The sequence below is a fragment of the Mustela lutreola genome, chromosome 17, assembly GCF_030435805.1.
Source record: "Mustela lutreola isolate mMusLut2 chromosome 17, mMusLut2.pri, whole genome shotgun sequence".
NCBI classification, from domain to species: domain Eukaryota; kingdom Metazoa; phylum Chordata; class Mammalia; order Carnivora; family Mustelidae; genus Mustela; species Mustela lutreola.
This window is the reverse complement of record NC_081306.1, coordinates 35,748,923-35,775,280: the sequence shown is the minus strand read 5'-3', so window position 1 is coordinate 35,775,280 and position 26,358 is coordinate 35,748,923. Positions and strand designations below refer to the sequence as shown.

The 26,358-nt window shown below is 60.5% G+C and overlaps 1 protein-coding gene and 1 long non-coding RNA gene across 2 annotated transcripts in view; one reads left to right on the top strand and one right to left on the bottom strand.

The window, feature by feature from the left end:
- Nucleotides 1-3,675: 3,675 nt before the first annotated feature.
- On the bottom strand, nt 3,676-13,274 carry LOC131819749 (uncharacterized). Its single transcript, XR_009349314.1, has 2 exons — nt 11,939-13,274; nt 3,676-10,421 (listed from the first exon to the last, which is right to left on the bottom strand). It is a non-coding gene; the product is annotated as an uncharacterized LOC131819749 (long non-coding RNA).
- Nucleotides 13,275-16,326: 3,052 nt separating this feature from the next.
- The window catches only part of TTYH3 (tweety family member 3), a 28,010-nt gene continuing 17,978 nt past the window's right edge, over nt 16,327-26,358 (top strand). Inside the window, exon 1 of the mRNA XM_059154029.1 lies at nt 16,327-16,643. Coding sequence (XP_059010012.1) covers nt 16,521-16,643 — 123 coding nt within the window. The 5' untranslated portion in view covers nt 16,327-16,520. The remainder of the gene's footprint in view (nt 16,644-26,358) is intronic.

Sequence of the window (26,358 nt, the reverse complement as noted above, 5' to 3'; positions counted from 1 at the left end):
CTGGAGATGATGTCCACCACACACACCCTCTGCGGGATGGCCTGCCCTGCAGCTCTGTCACCCCGCAGGTCCCGCGGAGAACCCCAGGCACCAGTGTGCTTGCAGGGCCTGGGTGTGGGGCTGGGGCTCCGCGGCTGCAGAGGGGCCCTGAGGAATTGTGGCCGATGTGTCGCTCACCCTGGGGCCAGTCCCCGCTGAGGCCCACGAGACAGAGGGGAAGGGGATGCTGCCAGAAGGCCCTGAGCACCCCAGAGACACAGGTCACTGCCCTTCTGGGGGGAGGCCCAGGGGCATGCATGGCTCACTTTGCCCGGGTTGTCACGGCACCTGTACATCAGCCCGGACCCCCAGCAGCAGAACCATTTATTGTCAGTCTGTGTAGGTAGCTGGGTTCTGAGAAGCTGCTGCCTCTCCATCCCAGGTACCCTCCAAGTGCCCGGTCCTGGCTGACCAGGAAGGCCACGGTCACTCTCCAGGACAGAGCGCATGCCGGCACCCTGGCCGCGGGGGTGGGGGTGGGGCTCCAGGCTGCGGCCACCCACCCTCCCAAAGCAGTGTGTTCGGAGGCCCTGGGGCCACTGCCCAGGATGCACGCTGACCTGGCCTGGCCTTCAAGATGCTGTTCCTGGGGTGCCTGGGTGGCTCAGTGGGTTAAGCCACTGCCTTCAGCTCAGGTCATGATCCCCGCATCAGGCTCTCTGCTCAGCCAGGAGCCTGCTTCCTTCTCTCTCTCTCTGCCTGCTTGTGATCTCTCTCTGTCAAACAAATAAATAAAAATCTTAATTAATAAATAAATAAAAGATGCTGTTCCTGTCACCGGGACATTGGGGTGACCCCAGCCCAGGAGCCAGGGGCGGACCATTGTGTCACTTGTCTGAAGGTGCTGGCCAATGACACATGAGTCCAGGCCGTGCTGTGGCCTCTGCAGTCCTCAGCTCCTACCCACCCAGCAAGCGTGGGCTGAGGAGAAGGGGCAGGAGGAGCGGGTGCAGGTGAGAAGACCGCGGGGCAGGACCAGCTGGTGTGTGGGCCGGACCGTGGGCAGACGTGAGGCACGTGCGTGTGGCGAGCCAGGAGGTGGGTGGTTCTCAGGGAGCGTGGCTGCCGGTGTCTCTGCAGAGTGACCAGGGAGGGGGGTGCGGGCTGGGAGGCGCCCCCAGCAGGGAGGAGGGGCGGAGCCCCACAGGCCTCCAGGGTTCCAGGCACCCCCATTTGTTTGCTCTTCCTCTTTGAGCTAAGAGGGGGTCTGTGGAACAGACGCCGCGGCCCTAGCTACGCGTGCCGCCTGTGTTGTGTCCTAGCCCTTCCGGCCAGAGCCCTCTGTCCCCACAAGAACACCTTCATGAGGCCAGTCTAGCTCATCCGCCGGGGTGAGCACAGCAGAAGGGCTTTGTTGGGATTTCGAGAAATAACTACCCGCTGCAGAAAGCCCACTACCCTTCAGGGTCTGAACGCAGTTTGAATTCCATACAACCCACCTGAGCTCATTCCTAGCCCCCGCTCTGGTTTCGGAGCAGGGTTTGCTGTCACAGGGCTCACGGATGTCTCTGAGGACGCAGGGTCCAGCAGGTGACCTCGCCAAGTTCCCAGCAGTCCACTAACCATAGATCCCTGCCGGGCCAGTGTCCTTAAAAGCCAGGGGGGATCCTGACACCATCAGGTGGCTCAGGAGAATCTACAGATCCTCAGTGTTTTTATTAGAATTACTCCTACCTTACGCGGCGTGCGTGAGTCTTTGGACGGGATACGGGTTCAGTCTGTGCTAACTCAGGACTGGCCTTGGTCAATCATGGTGGTTTTACAGGTACTTGTCTCGTTTGCCCCATAAATCCTACTGCTTCTAACGGCCCCCAGGGGAGTGACACTGTCACCCACACTGTGCAAACCCAGCGGCCGATGTGGTTGAGAAACATGCCTTTCCTGGGCCTCTGGCCCATCGCTTGGGTGGTAGCACCGGCTCAGGCGTTGAGGGCTTGCTGGAAGGAAGGGGCCCTACCGCTACCCCATGGCTGCTCCCTCTCACCTCACCACTTCCCTCTTCCAGGCTGGCCCAGTGCATTTCCCCAAATTCCATTCACCTCTCACCTAAGGAGCAGGGAAGGAACTATGGACAGGAATCCCCCCCCACCCCCCACCCCCCACCCCCCCCCGGTGACGGGAGAGAGCTGCTCTCTGGGGATACCGCTTGCCAGGATTTTGCAGTGCCCGGCTTTCCTTGCACGCAGCTGCTTGCTGGGGCTTTAGGGCCCCTGGAATCTGCTGGAAGCCCCTCCAAGGACTTGTCAGCAGCCTCCAGCATTTGCCCGAGCTCACCTCCTGCCCTATCACCGTGGGTCTCGTGGGCAGCTGGCCTGTTCGGAAGGCTTCATGCTTTGTCCAGCAGCAGCCTGGGCCTCCAGTCTGCACAGCGTCAGAGAGCAGGGCACGGCAGACCCCTTCCCTGGCCATGAGCCCGCCCCCGTGCCTTCTCCCCAGAGCCTCCAGGGGTGGGCGTCTCAGCTAGAGCTGGCGAGAGAGTGGAGTGAGGTCCAGCATCAGGCCCCCAGTCAGCAGGCGTAGACAAACACGTGGATATGGAGGTATGCATGCAGATAGACCTACGCACACGCGTGCACGCATACCCCCTCCCCGCTCCTGCCATTGGCTTTCGACTTTCGGGAATTGTCGGTCTGAAAGCAGTGCTCAGCCTGCCCCACAAGGAGTTCTTACAGTCTCTTACTGCAAGTTACCCCCAGGCCCTTGCCAAGATGACTTTAAATAGGAGGTTCTTCAAAAGTCGCCAGGGAATATGTGGGGAAATGTCAGAATCCGGTCCCCGGTTCCTTTCAGTACTGCTGCTGGGCTGAGGACATTGAATGGGGGGAGGAACAGGTCCCCGTTCCTGGCTGGGGCCCTGGCTGATGACGGCCCTGGGCCAGCATCATCCATCAACATGCTGGGAACCCAGCGGGGCCGTTACAGCCTGGAGGGGGCGGCCCCATTAGCCAGAGCCTGCCGAAAGAACCTGTGAGAAGTTTCCATGGAATCGTTTCTGAATAGGGAGAGGGGTGCCCCTGAGCTATTCATTAATTAAGCCCCAGAACAGCCTGAGAATCAAAGGAGAAGGTCCGATGTGTGCCAAGGCCCCTGGAGCTTGCATTCAGGCAGCCCAGCCTGGCCGCTTGCTTCCTCAGCCCTCCCCTTCCTGGACTCCGGGGAGGGAATGGAAGCTGGGCAGGGCGGGGGTGGCTGCGGTCGGGGCCCCAGAGCGGCTGTCCCTGCTGATGGCCGGCCGCCTCTTCCCCCACCACCCACCTAGACGGCCTTCTGCCCAGCTCGGCACCAGGGCCATCCCTCTCGGCAGCACTGACGCTAGTGGCCCTTCCCTGTGTCCTATCCCTGTCTACTCAGCTTCTCCCCTGCCCCCGGCCTGTACTAGCCCGGGCCCCTGCGTGTCTGTCCGACGCGGGCATCCCCAGGACTCCATGCCCAATGCCCAGACTCCCCAAATATTGAGACAGACATCTGCACATACGTGCCTCAGGTGCCTCAACTCAGCTTGGCCCAGCTTTGATTGACCTTCACCCCTCATACTCACAAACACCCATGGGCAGGTGTACATATGCACACAGAAACACACACCACAAACACATACTCTCATACAAACGCTCAGGCAAACGCATAAATCACAAAGACGCACCACAAACATGAATATTCAAAAGCTCATGAATACATAAAACACACAAAAAACAGACACATACACACAGGCTCTAAACTCAAGCCATGCCGAACTCTATGGGGCGCCTCTGTTTTTCCAAAGAGAAGACCACTAAGAAGGACCATGTGACCAACGTGAAAATAGGCACCGTCGATCGGTGTGGATGAAATTGTCCAACAGCAGCTCGTTGGCGAGCAGTGTGTTCTTGGGTCCTGCATACATAGTTACATCACATATAAGAGGCCACTCATGGATTCAACGAGCTCACAGCAGCGTGTACAGCATCCCATGCAAGTCACCGGACACACTTTAGCAATGCCTGTCATCCTCACTCCTGGCCAAGCTGTTGGCTCATCAGCCATGGACGGATCCATAGGGGATTTGCAGCCTCTGGAAATGCTTCTCCCCGAGCATCGAGGACGGGTGTGAGTACATCTTTCTCCAGGGGTGCTGGCTCCTGCCTGGCCATGGGTGCTCCTCTCTGCACGGTGTCACCACGGTCACGTGCACAGAGTGACCTTCCAAAGGCTGGTTCACGGGACACACAGCACTTAAGAGGTGAGGCTCTCCTCCCGTGATGGTGACAAGTTGGAGTTCCTTTTCTTACTTGTTTTTAGTCAGCTCCGTTGGGGTCCCCAACTTGTGGCTCTCAGGCTGCTTTCCCAAAGGGGTCCAGGCTGCCATCACTGAGAGCCCCTTGGGATAAAATACTTGGTAGGCCCTTAGGCTGAAAGCGGGGGGGGGGGGTGTCCCCTTTCTCCAAGGATGTGTTTTGGGGGGTCATCCTCCTTCTACATTTAGACCATCCCGGAATGAACCCACCCATTCCCACCTGCCTTGAGATCCTGCCCTCATCTAACACATTATTGTAAAAAATAGAAAAGCTTAGAGCAGCCACACAGGGTCCTTCTGCAGAGAGATAACCGCTGTTGCCGTTCAATCAATAGCATCACATCTCTGCCTCTCCACATTTGTATACAGGGGGATGGCAGGAAGGAAGGGCAGATGGGTAAATGCTGCGCAGACATAAGTTTACAGTAGCCTAGAAAGAGACAGATACACGCCATTTTGGTTTTGAAATACCACCTCTAATTTTACTTGAATTCCAACAGAGGAAGGGGAGTCTGAGGGACCGTCCGGTCGCCACGCTCACACTGATTGTGCGTGATGGGGCCCACGCTCCCGTCGGGTTCCGCACACCAGGCACCCAAGCCGGGATTTCCTGGTCTCTTCAAACGCTTGCTGACATCGTGGGTCGCCCGTTCCTCCACAGGCTGTGCGGGTTGTCTCCTCTCTCCCTCCTGCCGTGGTACCGTGGTGCGGTGTGGCTTCTGCTTCCTAGTACACTCCTGGTTCCACTTGCTCGGACTAAGAGCTCGGTCCAGCCCCAGTTTCTCTGCGCGGTTCCTACGAGCTACAGAGCGGGACCGGGGCTGCCCTCAGGGTCGCCCCGCATCCAAAGCAGTTGCTCTGCCCAGAGCCACCGGAACGGCTTCCGACTGCCCCCCTGCAGAGCACGTGGAGCTCCAAAAGAGTGCATCCTGCCACCGTGGGGTTCTCAGGGCATTCTGGAACATTGAGGAGCACGTCTTTCGCTCACTCCTTCACCCCTGCAGCAAGTTCTTTGAAAATTGGGAGAGGTCCTGACAGTCTCTCAGAATTCTGTGGACTCTGCTTCCTTCCTCCTTTGCTTCTGGAAGCCGGGAGGGGGGTGCTATCTGTGCGTACGCTTCCAGAATCATCATCTCCATTTGTTGCCTGATTGCATCCCTGTCCTTGTATGGTTACTGTTGATGGACTTTTGACCTCTCTGTCCTGTGTCTGATTTTTCCTTCTGTTGGGGACTGAGAGGAGGCTCTGCTCCTGCCTCAGTGCCCCGTCTTCACCCCGAAGCCCACGGGTGTTTAGACCTCCTAGAGACAGGTGACACCGCTGACCACCTCCCCTTCCCTTGGCTGCACCAGACCCCACACCCCTACGCCCCAGACCACCAGGGTGGTGGTAGAAACCCTCTCCTCCGCTCCCACAAGCTCGCTCGTGCATGGCCTCCACCATCCCTGCCGCACAGATGATAACTCCCATACCTCCAGCCGACGGCCCACCGCACCCCCACCCCTGGCTGCCCAGCCACCCCCTTCTCATTGCCTTGGTGATGTCCCAAGACTTCCACCTCAACTGGTCCAAAATTACACCCACCGACCGCACACCCCCTGGAATGGCTAGAGTCGTAAGTCACATCCAAAGTCCTAACATAGACTCTCACAGTCTCGTGAAACGTCACAACCCAGTCAGGGGTGCTGGCGAGGACTGGGGGGTGGGTGGGGACCAGAGCCATCATGCCATCGGTGGGAATGGAAGGTGGGTCAACCGCTCTGGAAGACAGGATGGCAGCTCCTCAAAAGAGTATCATTGTGGGATCCAACAAAGGACACACCCTGAAGGAGTCACACCAGGGCCTCGGAGAGGCGGTTGGCACACCCGCATCTGCTGCAGCAGAGCTCACCAGTCAGGAATTGGAAGCGGCCCGAATGTCCACGGTCTGACGAATCGATGGGTTATTCTTCAGCCTGAAGAAGGAAGGAAGCACGAGCTTGTGCTCCCCAGGCGCAAACCTGGAGGACACAATGATCGTTGGAACAAGGCAGTCGCAGAAATACAAACGAGCGTGATCCCACTCACACGAGGTCCCCAGAGTCCTCCAAACCACAGATGGAGCAGACGGTGGTGCCCGGGCTGGGGTGGGCGTGGGAGTCAGTGTATCACGGGACAGGGTCTCTGTGTTGCAGGGACAAAAGTCCTGGAGCCGGACAGAGGTCGTGTCTGCACAAAATGTGAATGTGCTCCATGCCCCTGACGCTGAAAAATGATAAAGATGGTAAATTCGATGTTATATGTATTTTACCCCAATTTCAAAATCCTTGTAAACGACAAGATTCTCTCCTCCCGTGCAGGCACACCCCCAGGGATCCCTCCTTCACCCCATCCATGACTCTCCCCTCTCCCCATCATCGTCCCCAATGTGTCAACAAAATCTCCTGTCGCCTTAAACTCCTAAAGATGGCCCATGCCTGTCCACTCCTCTCTGTGTCCATCCCTGCGTACAATAGCTCAAACCTCCACCACGGCCTCGCTGCACGGCTGTGCCCCCTCATCCTGTGGACCCGGACTTGCTTTGGCCAGGCCCTGTCTGCCGTCCACCGCAGCCAAGGTCCAGGGCAGCCTGGAACAAGTGGGAGACTCGCTGAGGAAGTGGCTTCACTCTCTGAGAGCCCCGGAAACATCCATCCGGTGGTGCAGAGTGTCACAAAGTCCCCCGGGGCCTCCTGTGGCCCCTGTCATAACCACTCATGCTCAGGGCACAGGATTCACCCTTTGCAGCACTTGGCAAGTTCTACGCTGACATTTAATGATGAGATCGTTGCATTGTTGTCTCACTTCCCCATCAGATTCCCTAAGCTCCACGCTGAGTTTATGATGCTCATTGCTGGTCTCAAGACCTAATATAGCACCTGGTACACAGTAGGTGCTCAATAACTGTGCAGAACAAGCACATGAGGAGCTTGGCAGCTCCTTCTTCCAGCAGAGCTCTTTCAGTGTCTGCCTGTCCCCCAGACAGTGTCTGTCTGTCTGTATGACCATGAGCTCCCTGAAGAGAACAGGCCTGCCATTCCCCTATATACTCCCTCAGCAAATACAGAAGGCACTTAATGTATGCTGAGAGAAACATTCTACCACCTCTGAACAGAACCTCAAAGGCCTTGGCTCTGTCTTCTCACTCCTCCATCCTTCATCAAGTCTCAGTAGAGCCCTCAGAATCTGAGCCCTCCCCTCCCACCTTACACCTATTAAGTTTAGATCTAGCTAGAGAATGAGAACACCCAAAATAACAGTAACCCAAAACACACTAGAAGTTTCCAAAGGCCCCAAGGAAACAGTGTGGGTAAGATATGGTGGCTGCACGAGTTTCAAAAACCCACACTCTAATTGCTTCATACTTCCAGACACAAGGCTTCATGGCCCAAAGTGGCTGCTTGAGCTCCAGCCATAACCTGCACTCCAGACAGCAGGAAGGAAGGAGAAATGAGGTGTCCCCTATTTGAGGACACTTCTACTGGTATCCCATTTGTCAGAAGGTAGCTACTTGTGTATTCAGCTGCCGAGGAGCTTGGAAAAGGTTGTCTTTATTCTAGGTGGCCGTAGATGTAATAACAGGAGGTTCTGTTACTAAGGAAGAAGGGAAGGATAGATCCAGCCGGATTGCCAGCACTCTCCTCCCTGTTCCTACTTCCTTCCTGGCACCATGATTCTTGAGTTAGGCCCTTCCTTCTGTCCTCCCCACACTGCCCTGCAGGCCTTGGTTCAAAACCAGGGTAAACACATACCTTCTCCCCCCTACAGACTCACAGAGGTTCCACGTGGCCGCTTGGATACCCTCTATGCCCGGGCTTGGCATGCCTCCCTGTGTGCGGCCCTGACCCCTGCTCTCCCCTCCAGGCACATGCAGGCCCTCCCTTCCCCCTCTGGCTGCCTGCCAGCAGTGTCCTGTCCCCAGGCCATCCCACGGGGCCCTGTCTTGCCGGGAAGCTCTCCGGGCTCAGCCCCTCCCTTCTACACATTCTCACAATTGCAGTGCACCGGGCACTGAGGGAGGAAGGCACGGGATACCTTCAGTTGCCAGAATTTATTTCATCTGTGTGCACGTCTGTCAACTGGGCGGAGCTCCACGCAGACCTGGGCCAATTCCTGCACCCAGCAAATATCCACCTGCCCAGGTGCCAGGCCCTGCACGGGCGGATGGACCTCTGGCTGAGCCCTCCCCACCAGCGTAGTGAGGGTCCTGGTGTGAGAGGCCCAGGGCACAGAGTGCAGAGTGGGCAGTGGCCAGGGGTCCAGCGGACGGAGTGAGGGGTGGGGCCAGGTGGGTAGGGGTCTTCTGCCTCGGGAGCCCTCAGTCCTCACCCTGGAGATGGAAGAGGCTCCAAGGGGGCAGAAGCAGAGGCTGCAGGAGTTCGACCCTCACCCTGGGAACCTGGGGGCAGGGAAGGGCGGCGAGCACCAAAACTCAGCCTCCGATTTTGCATTTCAGAAGGTAAAGGACCCACTGGCTGCTGGCTGCTGGCCGCTGGCCCCTGGGAGGGTGCACACTGGCTCAGGGGCTGGTGAGGAACCCTGTAAATACTGTCCTCCCCCAGTGCCCCCTGAAGCCCCGTGAAGCCAGCCCCTCCCAGCCACCCCTGCAGAGAGAGAGAGCAGAGCGCTGGGGGGTGAGGGGTGGGGAGTAGGGGACACCCAGAGGGCTGGGAGCACATTTCTAGCACATTCCCTCCTCGGGGATCTCAGTGCATTCCCAGGGCCCTGATGGAGCAAAAAGTGAGGGCAGGCAGGGAGGTGAGACCCGTGGGGCCTCCTCCTCGCCCACGTACCCCCCCCCGCCCCCGCTCATACTGCAGAGCCAGCAGGGATATCTGGGGAAGAAAGGGGTCTTGGGCAGAATGCAAGCCAAGAGTTCCAGCCAGACCATCCTGGCCGGTGACCTGGGATGACCTGAACCTCAGCTTCCCCATCTGTAAAGAAGGGAGTGACAGGGGCCATGTCTCTGGGAGGCAGTGAGCAGGTGACCGGAGCAGGCCTATGCCAGCCAGGGCAGCTCTCGGAGAGCGTGACGACGTCCATTCCAGAAACATGCACGGTGCACCCATCAAGGTCTGGTAACGTCATCATCGTGGCCTTGGTTCTGGAAGGCTCTGCCTTGCTCCTGTCCTGACCCCTGCCTCGCTGCCCCTCCAGGAGAGATGGCTGGAGAATGGCACGGTCTGTGTCCCTCATGCAGACAGGGTGGTGAGGACAAGTTCAGGCAAGGAGCACAGCCCTGTTGGCCCCGTGTTCCCAGTGACCCTCAGCTGGCCCTGGCTGGGGTGACATTTCCTTCTGGAGCTGAAGGGAGCAGGAGGTCTCTGGGGCTTCCCAGAAGAGGCATCGCACCCTGGGGAGGGAGACCCTGGCTCACTCAGCCCGGATCCCTGACCAGTGAGGCCGTGTGTGAGGGAACGAGGTTGGTCTGAGCCCGTGTGGAGTCTGGGCCCATGGGGCCCCCACATGGGGAGGCGATGGCTGGCCTCCACCCAGGCGAGGCAGAGCCGTAGTGGCTGTGGGGTGAGTGACAGGCCCCTGGGGGCACTTGGGCACATCATGTGGGGGAACAGCTCACAGTGAGGGACAGAAGCTGGGTTTCAGCTGTGAATATCCCTTTTCCAGTGCAATCCTGGCTTCCACCCAGGGAGGGAAGAAAAGAGGGTCCTCCTTTTGCAGAAGGGGGGACCGAGGCTTGGAAGGCTGCCCAGCCCAAGGGTCTCAGCTCTTGGAAGGGGAACAGTCACCAGAGCTCAAGGCTGGGAGCAGCTGGCAGGGCTCAGGAGAGGGGAGGGACTGCCCGGCTCTCCCACGGCCCCAGGCGAGAGGCCCCGATCCCTCCCCACACTGCTGGCCTGCTTCCGAAGGTCCCAGAAAGGCGTCCTCTCTCCCGGAGCACAGGGACGGTGTGATTGGCAGTCCATCCTTCCAACAGCTGCCTGGCCAGCCTTTGTCACCAGCTTGAAGCCGCAATCCCCTTCCCGCTGCTCCTGGAGACAGAGGCGAGGTTCCTGAGCTGCCAGGAGGAGACCAGAGGACTGCAGCTTCCAATACCGCTCGTCCCAGAGGCTCGCGTCCCATCCGTGCTCTGTGCCTGCCAGGGAGGAAGGACATATCCTGGCTGACCACAGCCATTCCTTGAGAGCACCAGGACATGAGGAAATCAGCCCTCTTCTGGAAGTCTGAGTAGTCAAGACTGACATGGCCACGGCCCTGTGTCCATACCTCCCTGTGTCCACGCCTGGTTCAGTCTTGCCCATGGTTTCTGGGCTTGGCATGGCTGGCTGTGACCAACAGAGCATTCTTAAATGGGACAGGAACAGACCAGTGTGTATGCTTCACGGCTTGTCCTCCCCAGCCAACCTGAGACACCAGGGAAGAAGCTGGACGAAGCTGTGGCTGGAGCTGTGTGGCCAACTGAGTCAGCACCAACCCCCGGCCGCAAACGAGGCCACCTGAGACCGTCCAGCACCGGCCATGACCATGGGGACATGTGTGACTCTGGGTGACAGCAGCCGAAGCACCACCCAGCTGACCCCAAGCGGCTGACCCCTGGAGTCATGAATAAACAGGGCCAAGATTGTTTTAAAACACTGACATCTGGGGCGCCTGGGTGGCTCAGTCTGTTAAAGCCTCTGCCTTCAGCTCAGGTCATGATTCCAGGGTTCTGGGATCGAGCCCTGCATCGGGCTCTCTGCTCAGCAGGGAGCTTGCTTCTTCCTCTCTCTCTGCCTGCCTCTCTGCCTACTTGTGATCTCTCTCTGTCAAATAAATAAATTTTTAAAAAATTCTCTAAAAAACAAAACAAAAAAACACTGACATCTGAGGGTTATGCAGCCAGAAATAAGTCATATGCTGGCTTTGCCAAAAATCCATCACCCAGAGGGCTGCACGGCAGACAAAGTCAAATCAGAAATGTTAGGAGACAGGGGTTTCCATCCTGGACCTGGAACTAATTCTCTAAGCCCAATTTCCTCCTCCTAACCTGGGGATAGAGGTTATCCGTCTCGTGTGGGGCTGAGTGGGACCCAAGTGGGACAGGTCATCAGCCAGGATCCTGAGGTCACCATTTCTCACTTCAGCTGTGATAAGCCTGGAGAGCTCCCCAAACCACACAGAGGTTTGAGAACTCACTAGAAGGACTCATGGTCTCACTGTTAGAGTTGATTACAGCAAGGGATGAAAATCAGCCTGAGGAAGTGTTGCAAGACGGGGCTCCGGGAGAGGTCCACGGGCAAGGTTCCTGCTGCCCTCAGGGAGTGTGAGTCTCCAGCACTGATGTGTGACCAAATGTACGGAGTGTGGCCAGCCAGGGGTGCCCAGGCCAGCCCCAGCCTCCAGACTTGGTGCGTGGCTCCCATTAGGCAGGCGAGATTGATCGATCGGTCAATTGATCATGGCCCACGGGGTCGCCAGGTCGATGGACACTGTGTGACCTGAAGCCCCCATTCTAAATCACACGGCCGGTCTCTCTGATGTGGCCAGTCCTTGCCCAAAACAAAGACACGGCCGCCAGACATGACGTGCATCTCCCTGAAGCCGAAGGCAAAGGCCAGACCTCAATGTGGACGAGGACACATTGATGACTAGCCGTGGCCCCGTGGTGCCTACCATGAGGGGGACACTGTCTCCAGCTTCCTGGCCCGGGACTCGGGGCAAACGGTTTCATGTTCTGGGCATTAGTGTCCTTGTCTGCAATGAGAGGGAGTGACGGTTCCTTCGTGGGCTGCAGAGAGGAGCCGTCTGGCTGCGGTCCGGCACGTTTGTGCGAATGTCTATGTCGTGTCCTGTATGGAGTCCCGCCCCGCGAGGGAGAAGAGCCACAGAATGCAGCTTCCTGCTTTGTTGATGAGCCAGGATTACGGTGGGGAGCCTCCGTTTTCCCAGCTGTAGAATGGGGACACAGGGCTTAGCAAGCATAAAGCCCCCAAAGGTGACACGGATTTCCAAAGGGCTCGTAGTTGGCAGACAAAGCCCAGGATGAGCCCCAGATCCCTCCCGTGACTCTTGGCACAGTGCTCCCCACAGTGAGGGGGGCTCAGCAGCTCACTGCGGCTGGGTCCGTGTCCGGCTTTCTCTGTGGTCCCCTCAGGAACCACGCCAGCCAGCATCACTCCACCAGGTACCTTGAAAGCAGAGCTCCCGAGGCTTTCCCATGGGCGGGGACCCAGGAGCCAGGTGTGTGCAGGGAGTGGGCGTGGGGCTGGCCACGCAGCGGCACATCACGCAGCCACTTCACGGCGGGCACCGGGGAAACCCAGCGTTGTCTTCTCCCTGCCAGTTCTCATGAGTGCTATCTCCATGGAAAATGCGAACCTTGGAAGGGGTCCAAAGGCAGGGGACACCATTGTTCTGGCTTCCGCCCTGGCATTTGGGGACCCCGCCCTGCCTGGCCTTTCTCCTGGCGCCCACAGGTCTTGAGGCAGCCATTCAGGAGCCTCGACGCAACCACCTTCCTAGGCTGGGACACGGGCCCTGGGGAGTTCCCCACCTGGCCTGCCCTCCCATTCCCTTCCAGATGCTTCTACCAGATGCTTCTGAGCAGCTTTCTTGTCTCTGTCCTTCACTTCCGAACTCGACTCCAGCGGAAGGAAGGGAGGGGGCGGGAGTGTTGTCATCGTTTTCCGTGTGTGCGCGGTCAAGATCTACGTAATGATTCTGGCCCTTTTTAAGTGTGCATTTCGGTGGCGCTCGGTACATTCTCACTGCTGTGCAACCACCACCTCTCTTCCCAAAATACCCCCATCAACCCAAGGAGAAAGCCCGACGCCTGGGGAGATCAGGCACTCCTCGTTCCTCCCGCCCCCGCCAGCCCCAGCCCTGGGCTTTCCGTTCCTGTGGGTTTGCTCACTCCGGACGTTTCTTAGAGATGGAATCCCGTGAGATGCGGTCCTTTGGGGTCTGGCTTCTGTCACTCAGCGTCATGTTTTTGAGACCCTTCCACGCTGGAAGTCCGTTCCTTCCGGGGCTGGATAGTTCGCCCCACTGGGAGGCTGCCCCACGTCCGCTGCCCACAGGTAGACACGTGGGTGGTTTCCGCCTCTTGGCTCCGGAGAACAGTGCTGCTGTGTGATGTCACCTCACCGGCTTCTCACCTGCCCCTGAGCGAGGCCTGACTCTACCCATTTCAGCCCCGAGAAGGCAAAGGCTCACAGAGGGATCAGAGGCGGGCGTGTGGGAAAGTTAACTTAGGAACAGAGGATAGAAGAGATTCAGGGCTCAGAGGCCAAGAGGTAGTAGGAGCCCCGGGATGGGGCACCCACATGGAGAGCGCCGGGGAGCCTGGCTCCGGCTGCGGGCTCCAGACACAGCCTCCCCAACGCCACCTCCGCAGGACATGGGACGGGTTTTAATCTCGTTTCAAATACAGGACACTGAGGCCCACCTGTCTCCCACCTAACTGTGTGGACAAGGAACAAGTGTCTTCATTGCTAAGCCTTGAAACCCCCCTCTCCCACACTCCTCCACTCTGTGACGTGGACACCTGGCCAGGGGCCAGAAGACACTGGGGGTGTAGATGCTTCAGGGGTATCTGGCTCAGGGCTGCTCATCTGGGGCCTGCCAGCTGTCCTTCCTGCCTTTACCGACCGGCCCTGCTAAGGCCTTCGGGGCTCCCGGCTCCAGGTCCCCATAGCAGAGGGGAGGGGATGCTTATCGCCTCCTGGGGCACCCCAGCTGCTTCTCTAGCTGGAGGACGACTAACTGTTTCCCCATCTGCTGCCTTCTCCTGAGTCACTACTGAGTCACTCAAAGTTTGTCCCTTGGTGCCCTGGTCAGTGGCCCATGTAGCAGACTGAGTCCTCTCTGACCTCTCCCACTAGGGCCCTCCTTCAGGTCCTTCCATTTATGGCCCACAGCACAAGGCTGAATCTTGGTTCCCTGTTTGGGTGGTGAGTCTCATGCCTCCAGAGCAATGGTGGGCCCTGGGCCTCAGTTTCTCCATCTGTAGAGTGGGGCCAGAGTCTGGCCACAGTCACCTAGGAGAGAGGCAGGAAAAACCACCGTCACTCCAGGCAATGCCACCAGGCCAAAGAAGGGTGGAGTAGGGACAGGACTTACTTGTGCCCTTCCCCTCCAACCCAGTATTCTCTTTTAACCCTTTGCCCTTCTGGGTGCTGGTCTGCAGGAATTCCATTTTGCAGATCACCCCCATCTCTGCCCCCGTCTTCATACAGTGTTCTCCCCTATGTCTCTGTATCTCTGAGCTGACGAGTCCACATTCCCTCTTCGTATGAAGACAGCGTCATTGGATTGGGGCCCTCCATAATCTGGTAGGACCTCATAACTTGATCACATTTGCAACAATCCTATTTCCAGATAAAATCATAGTCGCAGGCACCAGAAGGTAAGACAAGGGCATACCTTTTTTGGGGGGCAGGGGATACAAGTCAACTCAGTACAGTTGGGTTATCATTTCATATGTTTGGGTCAGGATTTTTGGCCTTATCAGAGGAAAATGCACAATATTTTGAGGCTTCTGGAAACATGGAAAAGAGCTCATAGACCCCATGCCTCCCCAGGGGGCCCTGATAGACCTGCCATACTGGCGTTGGGAGCATGGGAGTCGGGGTGAAGCAGGGAGTGTGTGGTTGTGTGACCAGCTGTTAACAACCAGAAACTATGCCCTTTAGGGATGGAGAATATGACCTCTCTCTTCCTCCCAGGCCGTTATTCCCAAGCAGGTTGGTATCCAAATTATCCCGAGGGAGGAAACCACAGTTTTGCAAAGGCCTCTCCTATACCCATGGGCCTTTGCAGGACATGGAGGGAGCCCACCCAGCTTTATCACAGGAAGACAGACAAGTCAGGGCAATCGGGTGAGCAGAGGGACAGGCCTTTTGGGAAGCACTGCCCAGCGTCTGCAAGAGCCTGGCCCAGCCTGCCAGAAGGGGCCTGTCTGCCCACAGAGCTGGCTGAGCCAGAGTGTGCCAAGTCCCAGGTGTAGGGAGGGACCTGTTTCTCAGAAGGCAAGAGGTCCAGACACAATGCTGCAGGGTGGTGACAAACCAGAGCCAAGAGGATATGCACCCACTGCCCTGGGGTGCAGAGAGAGGCGAGCCACCGCCATGCACACAGAGCATTTCCAGATTTCCTCTGTCCCTGGGGCTCCCAACTCGACTTTAGTAAGCATGACGCTGCCTATTAGGAAGTGGGACTGTGTGGCTCCAAAGTCCATGCTGGGCCCTCCGGGGATGCTGCCTTAACTTCCAGGCTCAAGGAGATCAGGACAGAGCACTGTGTTTCTCTTGGGTTTTAACAGAAGACACGCCCTTCCCCAAAGGGGTGGCCCGGCCGGGACTGGATCCACCCGCCCGTCCGCTTACACACTCTCCTCAGCCACACTTCGATGTCCTGAGCCCTTACACTCATTGTACTTCCCTTTCACAGACAAGGGCACTGAGGAACAGAGAGCATCTTAACTTGTTCCAGATCACACAGCCGTGGACGACCAAGGCCGGCTGGGAGTCCAGACCACCATTATTTGACAGGCCTGCGAGCTGCACAGGCTGCGTGCACGGGAGGCCGCCCAGGCCCCTCCACGCCGACCCCCGCAGAAGCTCACGGAACGTGCAGTGGTCGAGCCAACGAACAAGCGCCCGGGGGAGCGCGTCCGGGCGAGTGGACGTGCCGCCAGGGTCCCAGCGCCCACCCCCATCTGCGGGTGGAGGGAGAGTGTCCCGGCTTCCAACCCACCTTCCCAGCCAGGCGCCCCTCGGCCCCGGGGAGTGGCCCTGGTAGGCGGAGCCTGGTCCAGCGAACCAATGGAGGCACGGGGGCGGGGAAGGTGGGCGGGCACGCACGGAGGGGCGGAGCCAGCGGGGAGAGGGCGGGCGGACAGAGGGGCAGGGCCGGCGGGCCGCGGGCCAATGGTGGTGGGGGGCGGGGCGCGATTTCGGGGCTGGGCCTCCGGGCGGCGGGCCAATGGCGGCGCGGGGGCGGGGCGGCTGGCGGCGGGCGGGGGCGCGCGGAGGCGGCGGCGGCGGCGGCGGCGGCGGCGAACAAAGAGGCGGCGGGCGCGGGCGGCCGAGCGGAGCCGAGCGCAGCCGAGCCGGGCCGAGCCGGGCCGGGCCGGGCCCAGGAGCGCGCGGGCGATGCGGGCGGCCAGGCGGGGGTTGGCGGACCCCTGAACCCCTCGCCCCCGGGGCAGCGAAGGAGCCGCGCGGCGGCACGCGCCCGAGGCGGCCAGCCCGCCATGGCCGGGGTCAGCTACGCGGCGCCCTGGTGGGTGAACCTCCTGCACCGGCTACCGCACTTCGACCTGCGCTGGGAGACCACCAGCAGCCAGTTCCGGCCCGAGGACACCGACTACCAGCAGGTGACGCGGCCCCCCGGGTCGGGGGTGAGGGCCCCTCCGTTCGAAGGTCTGAAGACTCCCAACCCCCTCACCCCTCGCAGGCGAGGGTCTGGGGAGGGTCCTCCTCTCCGAGGGTCGCCGTCGCCCCCTGTCCTCCTGGAGGGTCACGGCCTCCGCCTTCTCGTGAGTCAGAGCCCCTTTCTTCTCCAGGGTCGCCTCTTGCGTCCTGGGGCTCCCCTCTGTGAGCGTCTAAAGACCCCCATCCTGCATGGAGGGTCCATGGCCCTCCTGCAGATTCTAGCCTTCTCTGGTGTTACTTAGGCCCTTCCTTCTGGGGTCATGTGGAGCCTCCTTGCTTCCCTCCGTGGAGCCCCCTCTGCCAGCTGTCAGCTCCAGCCCAGGCCCCTGCCCATCACCTGGGGCAGCCCTGACCTGGGGCCCTGCAGAGCCCCCAACCCAGAGGAGCCCAGGGCTCTGAGACCAAGCTGATACCTCAGAGCACTGGAGGGGATTCCTTGCTCCCCCCGCCCCGGGCTGGGGAATCCCACTCCCTGCCAAGATTTTGGTGGGTGAGTGAGCTGGGCAGATGCCAGCCCTCTCAGGCGGGCAGTGACTCCCTGCTGGGTACAGTGTATGCTCTGGTGACACCTGGACTGGTTGGAGCCATGGCTGCCAGGAGCCCCTGAGGATGGGAGGCCTGGCCTCAGGCACTCAAGATAGGCCTCCTTCTGGAAGGCTATAAAGGGGCTGGGGGGGGGGGGCAGTGGGAGCCTTTGCAGCCTTCTGCCCAAGGGCCCAGGTTCTCCGGGTAGAACCCTAGGCCTGGGGTCATGCTGAGCCCAAGCACCACCACCCCCCCACCCCCACCCCCCCGCACTGAGCTGCTGTCATTTGAGTGCAGGGCAGGGGACCAGGCTGTGGGCATTTCCTTCCTGCCTGGGGATCCGGATTCCAGAAGCCCCATGACTGGGATGCCTGGTCACCCGGGACACCCCTGGGGTTCTTTCTCTCCAAGGGTCGTTGCAGAGCCCCAGGTGGAGTGGAATGGCCTTGCTGGTGGAGATGGCCTGGGAATCCAGGATTCCGTGGACGTGATCACACCTCATCTACGTAGAACTCTGTGTTCCCTGGTTGCCCTTATCTAGAGAGCAAGAACCGGAAGCACAGAGCGAGGACACCATGGGAACCCAGCACTCCCAGCCTCAGTGCTCACCTGGGGCCTGCTCCCCCAGCCCTGCTGATCTGTTTCCAAGCAGACTAGAAAGGGGGCCAGGGATTGGCCCAGGCATGCCCAGAGATGGCAAGATTTTTAGAAAACTCAAACGCCCACGTCCTAGGAGCCCAGCCCTGGGGTACCGACGGGTGTGGGAACAGCACCTCTGTGCTCCCTGGGGCCTCCCATATGTCCTGGCTCTGCCATGTCCGGCCCCTGGCTCCTGCAGGCCAGGGTCTGTGCTGGCGGAAGTTCTCCGCCGGTTATTAGTTGGGAGGTTCTGGGGCTGCCCTTGGGGCCACCGGGGGTGTCTGGGACCCACAGAGAGCTGGCCTGCTGGCCTGAGGCTTGCTGTGCTGCCTGTCCGCCTCGGTTGGACTAGCTGGAGCCCCTCCTGCCCTCTGGAGATCCTGGGACATGTTGTGGGGAGTGAGTGAGGGGCCGATGCCTCCAGCCTGTGGAAGCCTCCAGAATGGTCGTGGGCCCCCACAGCTCAGCCTTACCCCCTGCAGGGCCCTGTGCCCCTGAGAGGTCCCTGATGTCTGCCCTCGGCTTCTATGAGCACTGTTCCCTCCTCCGCTGTGGGAGGCCTCTGACTCACTCTCCTGCCTCCTCTCTGTGGAGCCGAATTAGCCACTGAATAATTCACGGCGTGGAAACCAGCCCGTCTCCATCCCCCGCCGCCTCTGCTCCTGGCTGGGGGCTGTAGCGGGAGCCAGACCCGGACATACATCCTGCCCCTGCCTCCCGTGCTGGTGCTTTGGGGCAAGCGCTTGACCTCTCCGATCCTTCATTGTCACACCCTGAAATCTGGGCAGGCAGATTTTGTGGGGTCACAGTGGGGGATGCAAGGGCCCCATGCTCCAGCTCCATTTTTGGTTGCAACAGAGCCCCTTTCCTGGGTGGCTGGGCAGTGGGTCAGTGGGGGCCATGGCCTGGAGCCTCTTCGTGCCTCCCTTGGAGTGTTCCTCCCTGGGATGGAGGGGGGCAGCTCTGATGGTGGGTGGGCCCTCATCCTCCTAACCCAGGGACCCCCACCCCCACCCGAGCCTGGGAACCTGTTAGGCCGGCCCCCACCTGGGCTGAAGGGTCTGGCAGTCCCCCACCCCCCGTGTGGGCTGGGTCCAGGTGGGGAGGAGGGCTTCTGCCTTCTGGACTACCCAGGAGAAAAGTGGGGCCTGGGTTCAGGAATAGAGGGTGTGTGCAGCATGAGGAGACCAGCCTTGGCTCTTCTTTGCTATTTCCTGCCCCCACCATGCACTGTTGGGAGCCCTGGTAAAACCCACTGGAAAACCCCATGTGCTAGGCTCTGGTTTGGGAACCTGTGTGGGGCTGTCTCTCACTAGCCCTATCTCTTCCTAGCCTGGGAGATGAAAATGGTCGTCTCCATTGTACAGATTAGCAAACTGAAGCTCGGAGAGGGGATTGGCTGAGAATCCCATAATGATTACGTGGTAGGAGCCAGAATCAGTCCTGGGAGGGTGGGGGACCTCCTGGGGCCCCCTCTGCTGGCCCCCTGCAGGGGTTAGGAGCCGATGAGGGGCCCCCAGAGTACTGGCTGGTCCTACACTGGGCGCTTTGGAGCCTCAGCAGGAGCAAGGATGGCATTTCTCTTGAGGCTGAAGGTCTCAGGCTCCCATGAGGAGGGGAACCTTTTGCATCCACCTCTTGGAGGCCCGTGATGTTTGCTCAATGGACAGATTACAGGGAGGGTGCACCATGGTTTCTGTGGGGGCTGATGGGATCTGTGGGTAGGCAGGTACTGGAAGGAAGCAGAGAAGCTTCTGGAGTTTGCTTAACTACCCCACCTCCGCTGCCTTCCAGGAGGGGCTGTCGGTCTGGTGCCCCTGGGGCTGGGCCCAGAGCTCCTTGCACCAGGGACAGCTCAATGGGTGGGTACTCTCATTTGGGGGGCTGGGCAGCAGGGAAGATTGCAGGCCCAGAGGAAGGAGGAGACCCCCGGGTGGCTGCACGGCCGAGCGGAGCCAGCTGGGCCCCATGTCTGGGGGCCTGATGTGGCCTGCGGCCAGCCTGCTCCGTGGTGATGGTAGGGCCTGTCTTGGCTTTGGGCAGGGGTCCCAGAGCCTTCTCTTCCAGCTGGAGAGTGGGGGCCTGGGCCCTAGCTCTGTGGCTTCCCATTTATGTGACCTTGGGTGGAACCAGCCATCTGTCTGGGCTTCCCTTCTATCAAGGAGTCTACCCTACCACCATCAGTCCCCACCATCAGTCCCCACCAGCCCTCACGACTCCCCCTTGCTCTGCCAGTTCAGGGTTGGTGGGGATAGGCTGGAAGCTATGAGGGGCTGGAGGTGTCAGGACAGGGCCTGCAGGAGCCCAGTGGTCAGGGAAGGCTTCTTGGAGGAGGTGCTACCTGCCCTGCTGTGGAGGGTATCAGTCAGGCTGCGAACACCCAGAAGGCTGGGACTTGCCTGGAAGCCTGGCATAAGTGGGCACACTGGCTCCGCATCCAGGTCATATGGTAGCATTCCCCTCATGTTTGCTCAGCACGTAGGACTCTGCATGTGGGTTCCTGTTAGAACCCCGAGCGCTGGGGTGTTTCCATTGAGACCCTAAAGATAAGACTGAAGTAGCCATGTAGAGTCCTTGGGGAAAACGGTTCCTGGCATCAGGAAGAGCACATGCAAAGGCCCTGGGGCGGAGAGGAGCCTGAGCCTGAGGCCCAAATAAGGGATTCTGAACGTCCTGCCTCGGGAGGGAGTGAGCGCGTGCCCTGTGCCCGGAAGTGTGCGAACCCAGATCAGGGGCGCTGCTTAGAGGCCATTTTTGAGCTCTGGGTTGAATGACTGCCAGGGCCAGCTAAGACCACAGGATCTTGGTCAAATGCTGAGACTCAGGCAAGGTGAGGTGCGTACCTGGCTGCAGGCTGTGGGTGGGCTGCCCCGTTCTCACCCTCCTCACTGATCTGGGGGTCCCGAAAAGTGTGTGTCGCCTGTCTTCTCATTTACAAAAGTGTTAAACACTCATGGAATGTTTGGGAAATAGGAAAAAGCATGAGGAAACACCAGAAAGCCCCTCTGGCTGGATTCGGTCTGTGCAAGTCTACCTGTCCGGTGCGTGTCACTTAAACCACAGTCACTCCATGTGCCCTTGCTATCACCGCCTCTTGGGCCTTATTGTTGGCCCTTGGTTCTTAATGCTTGACCAGCGTCCCGTGGTCACAGTCAGGGCGCTGAGGCTGCAAGCGACAGAAACACACCAAATGGGACGGACCTCACTGAGGAGAGGGCGGAAGCTTCTAGAGCACCTTTTGCATGGACAGCACTGAGGGGCTGGCCGTTGGGGATGCAGTGGTGAGGGGACAGGGTAGCCCCTGCCAGAACAGATAGCCTGGCTGTTTCCTTTTTGGTGGGGGGGGGGCAGGACGTGGCCTTTGGTGACCTCTGCAGCCAAGTCCCAGGTCTCCACCTGGGTGGCAGCGTGTGTGGGTGGGGGGTGTCATGGGAAACTTGGCACATCCCCCACTTGGCGTCGGTGTGGGGTCTGCCTCGTTGGGCCCCATCCTTCTGCCTTTGGTGGCTCCTGGTTTCCAAGAGTCTGGGGATGTGCTGGGAAGCCATGTTGCCAGCACCGTACTGGTCTGTGCAGGGGACATGCGAGGAGGGACGTCAGCTGCTGGCCCTGGGCAGGGGCTCGGGCAGGCTTCAGGCAGGCTGCACTGTGGCTCTTAGCCCAGGCCATGGCCGCTTCCCCAGAGGGGCCTCTGCTGTCCTTTCTCTAAGTGTTCCTCGGGGCGGCCCTACAGTGGCCCTTGGGGTAGGCGTTGTGGCCTCTGTGGGAGCAGAGTTGTGGCCACTGGCCAGCCAGCATCAGTGGGCTGGGAGATGTGTGCAGGCTCCTGTCCGGCCTGCTTTCCGTGGATGCAGCCCCCATGCAGAGACTCCCTGGGTCCCCCAGCAGGGCCTGTTTCTGGGGAGCGCAGCAGGTGTTGGGAGCGGGCCCCCTCCCCCACCAGCAGCTCTGCTGAGTCTTTGCCTGGAGAAGAGGAACCGAATCTGCAGCCCAGGGACTGGGTTCCAGATACGGGAAGTTCTCCCATGTGACCTCCCGGCATTGGGACATGTGACCACCTGGTGGTGGGGGCCTCCATCCAGAGGGTGCTCGTGATCTAAGGTCCTAAGGAGGGGCCCACAAATGCCGGGTCCGCCCTGGGGTCTCCACCAGAGATGGGATGGCTCATGCCTCCCGAATCGGGTCTGCCGCCTGCCTGGCAGGACTCTGGGGCCGGGGGTCAGGGGGAGCGGTGTCCATAGCACGGGAGACATGAGCCCAGGCGGCAAGCTTGCCTCACACTGTGGATAGGCTGCGAGGGCTTCAGTGGGCCTGGGTCAAGGCCAGGCCTCCAGGCTAATATCAGGGGCAGGAGAAGGGCCTCAGAGAAGGCACCTGGGTGAGGGGAGTGCCCCCAGGAGCAGGAGCCGGCAGAGGGCCCAGGCTGGGCCAGGGGCTGAAGGTGACAGGTGACGGGGCGGGTTGTGGGGAAGGGGTTGTACGGGACCCCTCGTGAGACTCCCTTTCCACTGTTGTTAGGTGTCCAGATGGGCTCATGTGCACACACGGGCCTGCACATGGGGGCCGCCCTTGGGCCTCAGCTAGCAGGCCCCTAGCAGGCCCCTTCCCCAGAGGAAGCTGGCTGAGGCCGGGGTCCTCACAGGAGGCTGCACCCCCTGAACCACATCTCCTTGGTCGATGTGTGTCCTGGGACCAGGCCTGTCTGGTGGCCCCGGGCTATACTGAGGCTTGTGGCCTGGGTCTCTAGGGCTGGCCAGGGGCAAGGCGCTTGCAGACAGGTCTGGCGAGCGGAGGGCTTTTCTGGGTGTCCTGCTGGGAAATGTGTGAGAGCACCGGGACCAAAACAGACACCCTTGCCGTGGGGAGAGCAGCCCTTGTGACCGTTCATGCCATGAACCCGTGTCACACAGGCAGCAGGAGAGCAGGCTGGCACCCCACACCTGGAGGGCGGCAGGCGGGGGCTAGGTTGGGGGATTACCCACCAGCACTCCTCTCAGGGCCTTCTGCCCACCTCTGGCCTTGCTACGCCTCTGTCTCCATGGTTCCCGGAGGATAAGGGCAAGTGTGGTGTGTACCCCGTGGGGACGTCAGGGCTCAGCTGCTGCATGTGCGACCTGGCGCTCTGAGTCTCAGACCTCAGCGTGAGGGGACTTGGGCGGACAGCTGGGCCCCTTCTGGGCTCCTGCTTGGCTGGCCACTGGCTGTGCGTTCTCCGGGATGGCCACGAGCTCACCGTCATGGAATTCGGGAAACCCAAGTCCAGCTCAGTGGAAAATCTGTTTTTAATTTCTTGCCGGCATCTGGAGCCACAGCCAAGTGTGTTAGAGGGGTGGGGGACTGCGGGCTGAACAGCCAGCCCGGCGCCCTGCTCCACTCCACGGCCTGGCCCGGGAGGTGAAGGGGGGCCCTTTCTGGAGCCTTCCTCAAGAGGCCTCTGTGGGCTCAGACCCTGCTTCTGTACCACTTATGTGAATGGGCCTCTGGCGACCCTTCTGGCCTCAGGCCCCTGGCCTGGAAGGTGGGTGCCACCCCCTCCCCAGGTAGTCTAGGGACCAGCAAGGCTGTGTGCCTGGCTGGGCGACAGTGGGTGCTGAGGCAAAGAGCTAGCCCTAGGGGAGCGGGCAGCCATGTGAGTGGGAGCCCTTCCCGGCAAGGCATCCCAGACCCAGGAGCTAGGGCAACAAGCCAGCCTGGGCCCAGGGCTCCAGCCGAGCCACGTGTGGATTCCTAGAGGGTGCCTTGGGGTTTGGGATCCCGCCAGCCTCCTGGATACCCTAACCTGGTCTCTTCCTCTGGAGAAAGGCCCTTGGCCGTTCTGGGGCTGGGGTAAGATGTCCCCTGCTGGAGAGCAGTGGAAGGGTCTGCTGCGCCCCCCCCCAACACACACCTGCCTATCCCCACTCTAGCTACCAGAGCCCTTGGGGATCCAGGTGTGCAGCCTGGGTCTCACGCTGGGCCTATGCCCAGGCCGTCCCCCTCTGGGAGCACACCCTTCCTCCATGGTGCCCTGCTGGCGCTCTCAGATACCTGTTTTTGTCCCCCCCAACCCCGGGTTGTCTGCCTGGCTCCCATGGCCTCTGAGACAGTGCACGGCCGGCATGCCGGGGTCCCAGGAGCTGCGTGCCCGGCAGGGGCTGTGTCTGTTGTCCCCTGTGTCCCCGTGTCGGGCCTGGGGCTGAATCCGGACGCTGCCTGTGCTGATGTGTCTCGGTCTCAGGCTGGCCCTGGGCTGAGGGCCTCCCCAATCCAGGGAGATGGGGCCAACAGGAGGCTGTTGGGGTGTGGGGAGTGGGGTCCCAGGGCCCTGGAGGAATGTGGACTCGCCTAGTCTTTGGAGCCTTGCCCTTTACTGCTGGAGGAGCCCTTCTGAAGGGAGGGCTGGTGCAGGGGGGTGGGGGGCGAGCCGAGGGGCAGCCCTGCCAGCCATGGCCTCCTGCAGGGGCCCCCACCTCCATGGGCTTCAGGGCCTTGCTTGTCCCTCTCATGCCATGGGCAGTGGGGGGGACCTCAGGCACAGAGGCTCCTCTCCAGAGAGAGGGGTGTGTGGGGAAGCAGTCTGCTGGGGGTTCCGATGTGTGGACCACGTGTGGTGTGCTCCCACGCAGGCACACTCGTGGCCGCAGCCGGGGTCCTGTGCGGCTCTCGTGGCCTGGTGGCCTCAGGCACATCAGAGCAGCCTGCCCTGAAGTTGAGCCTAGTGTTGTGCAGGGGAGGGGTGCAGATGCCCAGGCACCAACACGCCATGTCTAGAAAAATTCCAGTGCACTATCCATTGCGCTACAGAGCCAACACGCGGTGTCCAGGCCAGCGGTGGGGTGTCGAAGGGATGGGCTCCCAGCCTGGAGCCCCTGATGCTGTGGTCTCCGTCTGTGGATGGGGCCAAGCCTCCTGTCTGCTGCAAAGCTCTAGGAAGGTTTGGTGGCACGCTGTGGACCCTCCCCAGCTTGGGACCCCCAGCACCCCGCCTGCCAGCAAGCCTGGGGCTGAGCTAGGGGTCCCCCACCCCATGCAGGGAACCGGCTTAGGCTCACTTGGAACACAGCTGCTTCCCTGGGCCCCAGGCCTCAGAGCTGGGCCAGGGGTGGCTCTTGACCCCGAGCTCTGGCTCCTGGGGTGTTTCCAGAGTGGAGGGGGGTTTGGGGGGGCCCTTGGGGCTTGCAGGAGAGTGTATGGCCACAGGCCGGGGCAGGGGGTTGTACTCCGGCGGGGACTGCAGGGGCCTTGGGAGGAGGGGGTGGCCCAGAGCTGAGAAATGAGCTGGAGGGCTGGGGGGGGCGGGAGGGCCACACAGAGCCCCCGCTGTGAGCACCCTCACAGAGCCCAGTGTGTGCTGAGTGCTGCCGGTGGCTGGCAGCCAGCACTGTGGCCAGCGGTCGGGACACTGGCCCGAGCATCTCGCCTCGCCTGACCGAGTGCTGACATCACTTCCATCACAGACGGAAAATTCCATTTGGTCAGAGCCCAGATGCTGATCAGACATTTCCCATTCTCTTTCTGAATGGGCCCAGGGGAAGTGAAGGGGACGCCGGCTCCTGGCCAGGGGAGGCGGGGCTGCCACGGCAACGCCAGCAGAAGAGGAGACAGGCACAGGTCACGCTAGGTGCCCTCGTGCCCGGCTCCTGCACCCAGCCGGCGACGGGCTCTGCAGCTTTGCTAGATGGGCTAGACCCCCCAACACCACTGCGCCCCCGTGCCCCACCTGTGAGCCAGAGGTGCCAGCATCTTCCCTGGCGGCGGAGGGAATTCGTGGTGGCCCAGGCCCCAGAGCCACGGTCCTGTCAGACCTTGGGGTGTAGAGCTGGGGGCCAGGGCCAAGCGCCAGAGTGGGCACTGCCTTCGCTAGATTGATGAGCTCAGGGAGGCCTTTCCAGCATCTGCTGGGGAAGGTTTATGCAGACAGGGGGGCTTCCTGAAGCCATGGAGGCAGACCAGCAGGGGGCAAGGTGGATGCCTAGCTCCCAGTGACCAGGGCTCTGGGGGTATGTGGGGGTGACGGGGCACCTGGGCCTCTGCCTGTCATTGCCTCCAGGGAAGCCTCTGGAAAGTAACTTACCTCCTTGGTACCCAGCTCTGAGCCCCAGAGCTGACCCCCATCAAGCCTGGCCCGGGGCTCCCTGGCAGTGGTCCTCCCCGAGTCCCTGGTTGTTGACTGGCTCCGTAAGGCTGGGCTGGGGTAGGAGCAACCTCTGCTCCTGTGGCCGTGAGTGAGGCGGCCTTCCCCACTTCCCAGGCCCAGCAGGTGTCCCAACACCCAGGTTCTTGGGACCGCCCCCCATCCCCAGGAGCTCCAGCCACAGGCTGCTGTTTGTGCCCCTGCTGGGGAGATCACAGGGTGACACCTTCGTGTGCATGTGTGAGTGTGAATACAGGTGTGAACATCTGGGAACACATGGGTGTAGATGTGTGCGTGTGAGTGTGGACACGCATGTATGGGAGTGCACGTGTGGGTATAGATGTGGGCATGCCTCAGCCTGTCCTTGAGTGGCCCTGGGC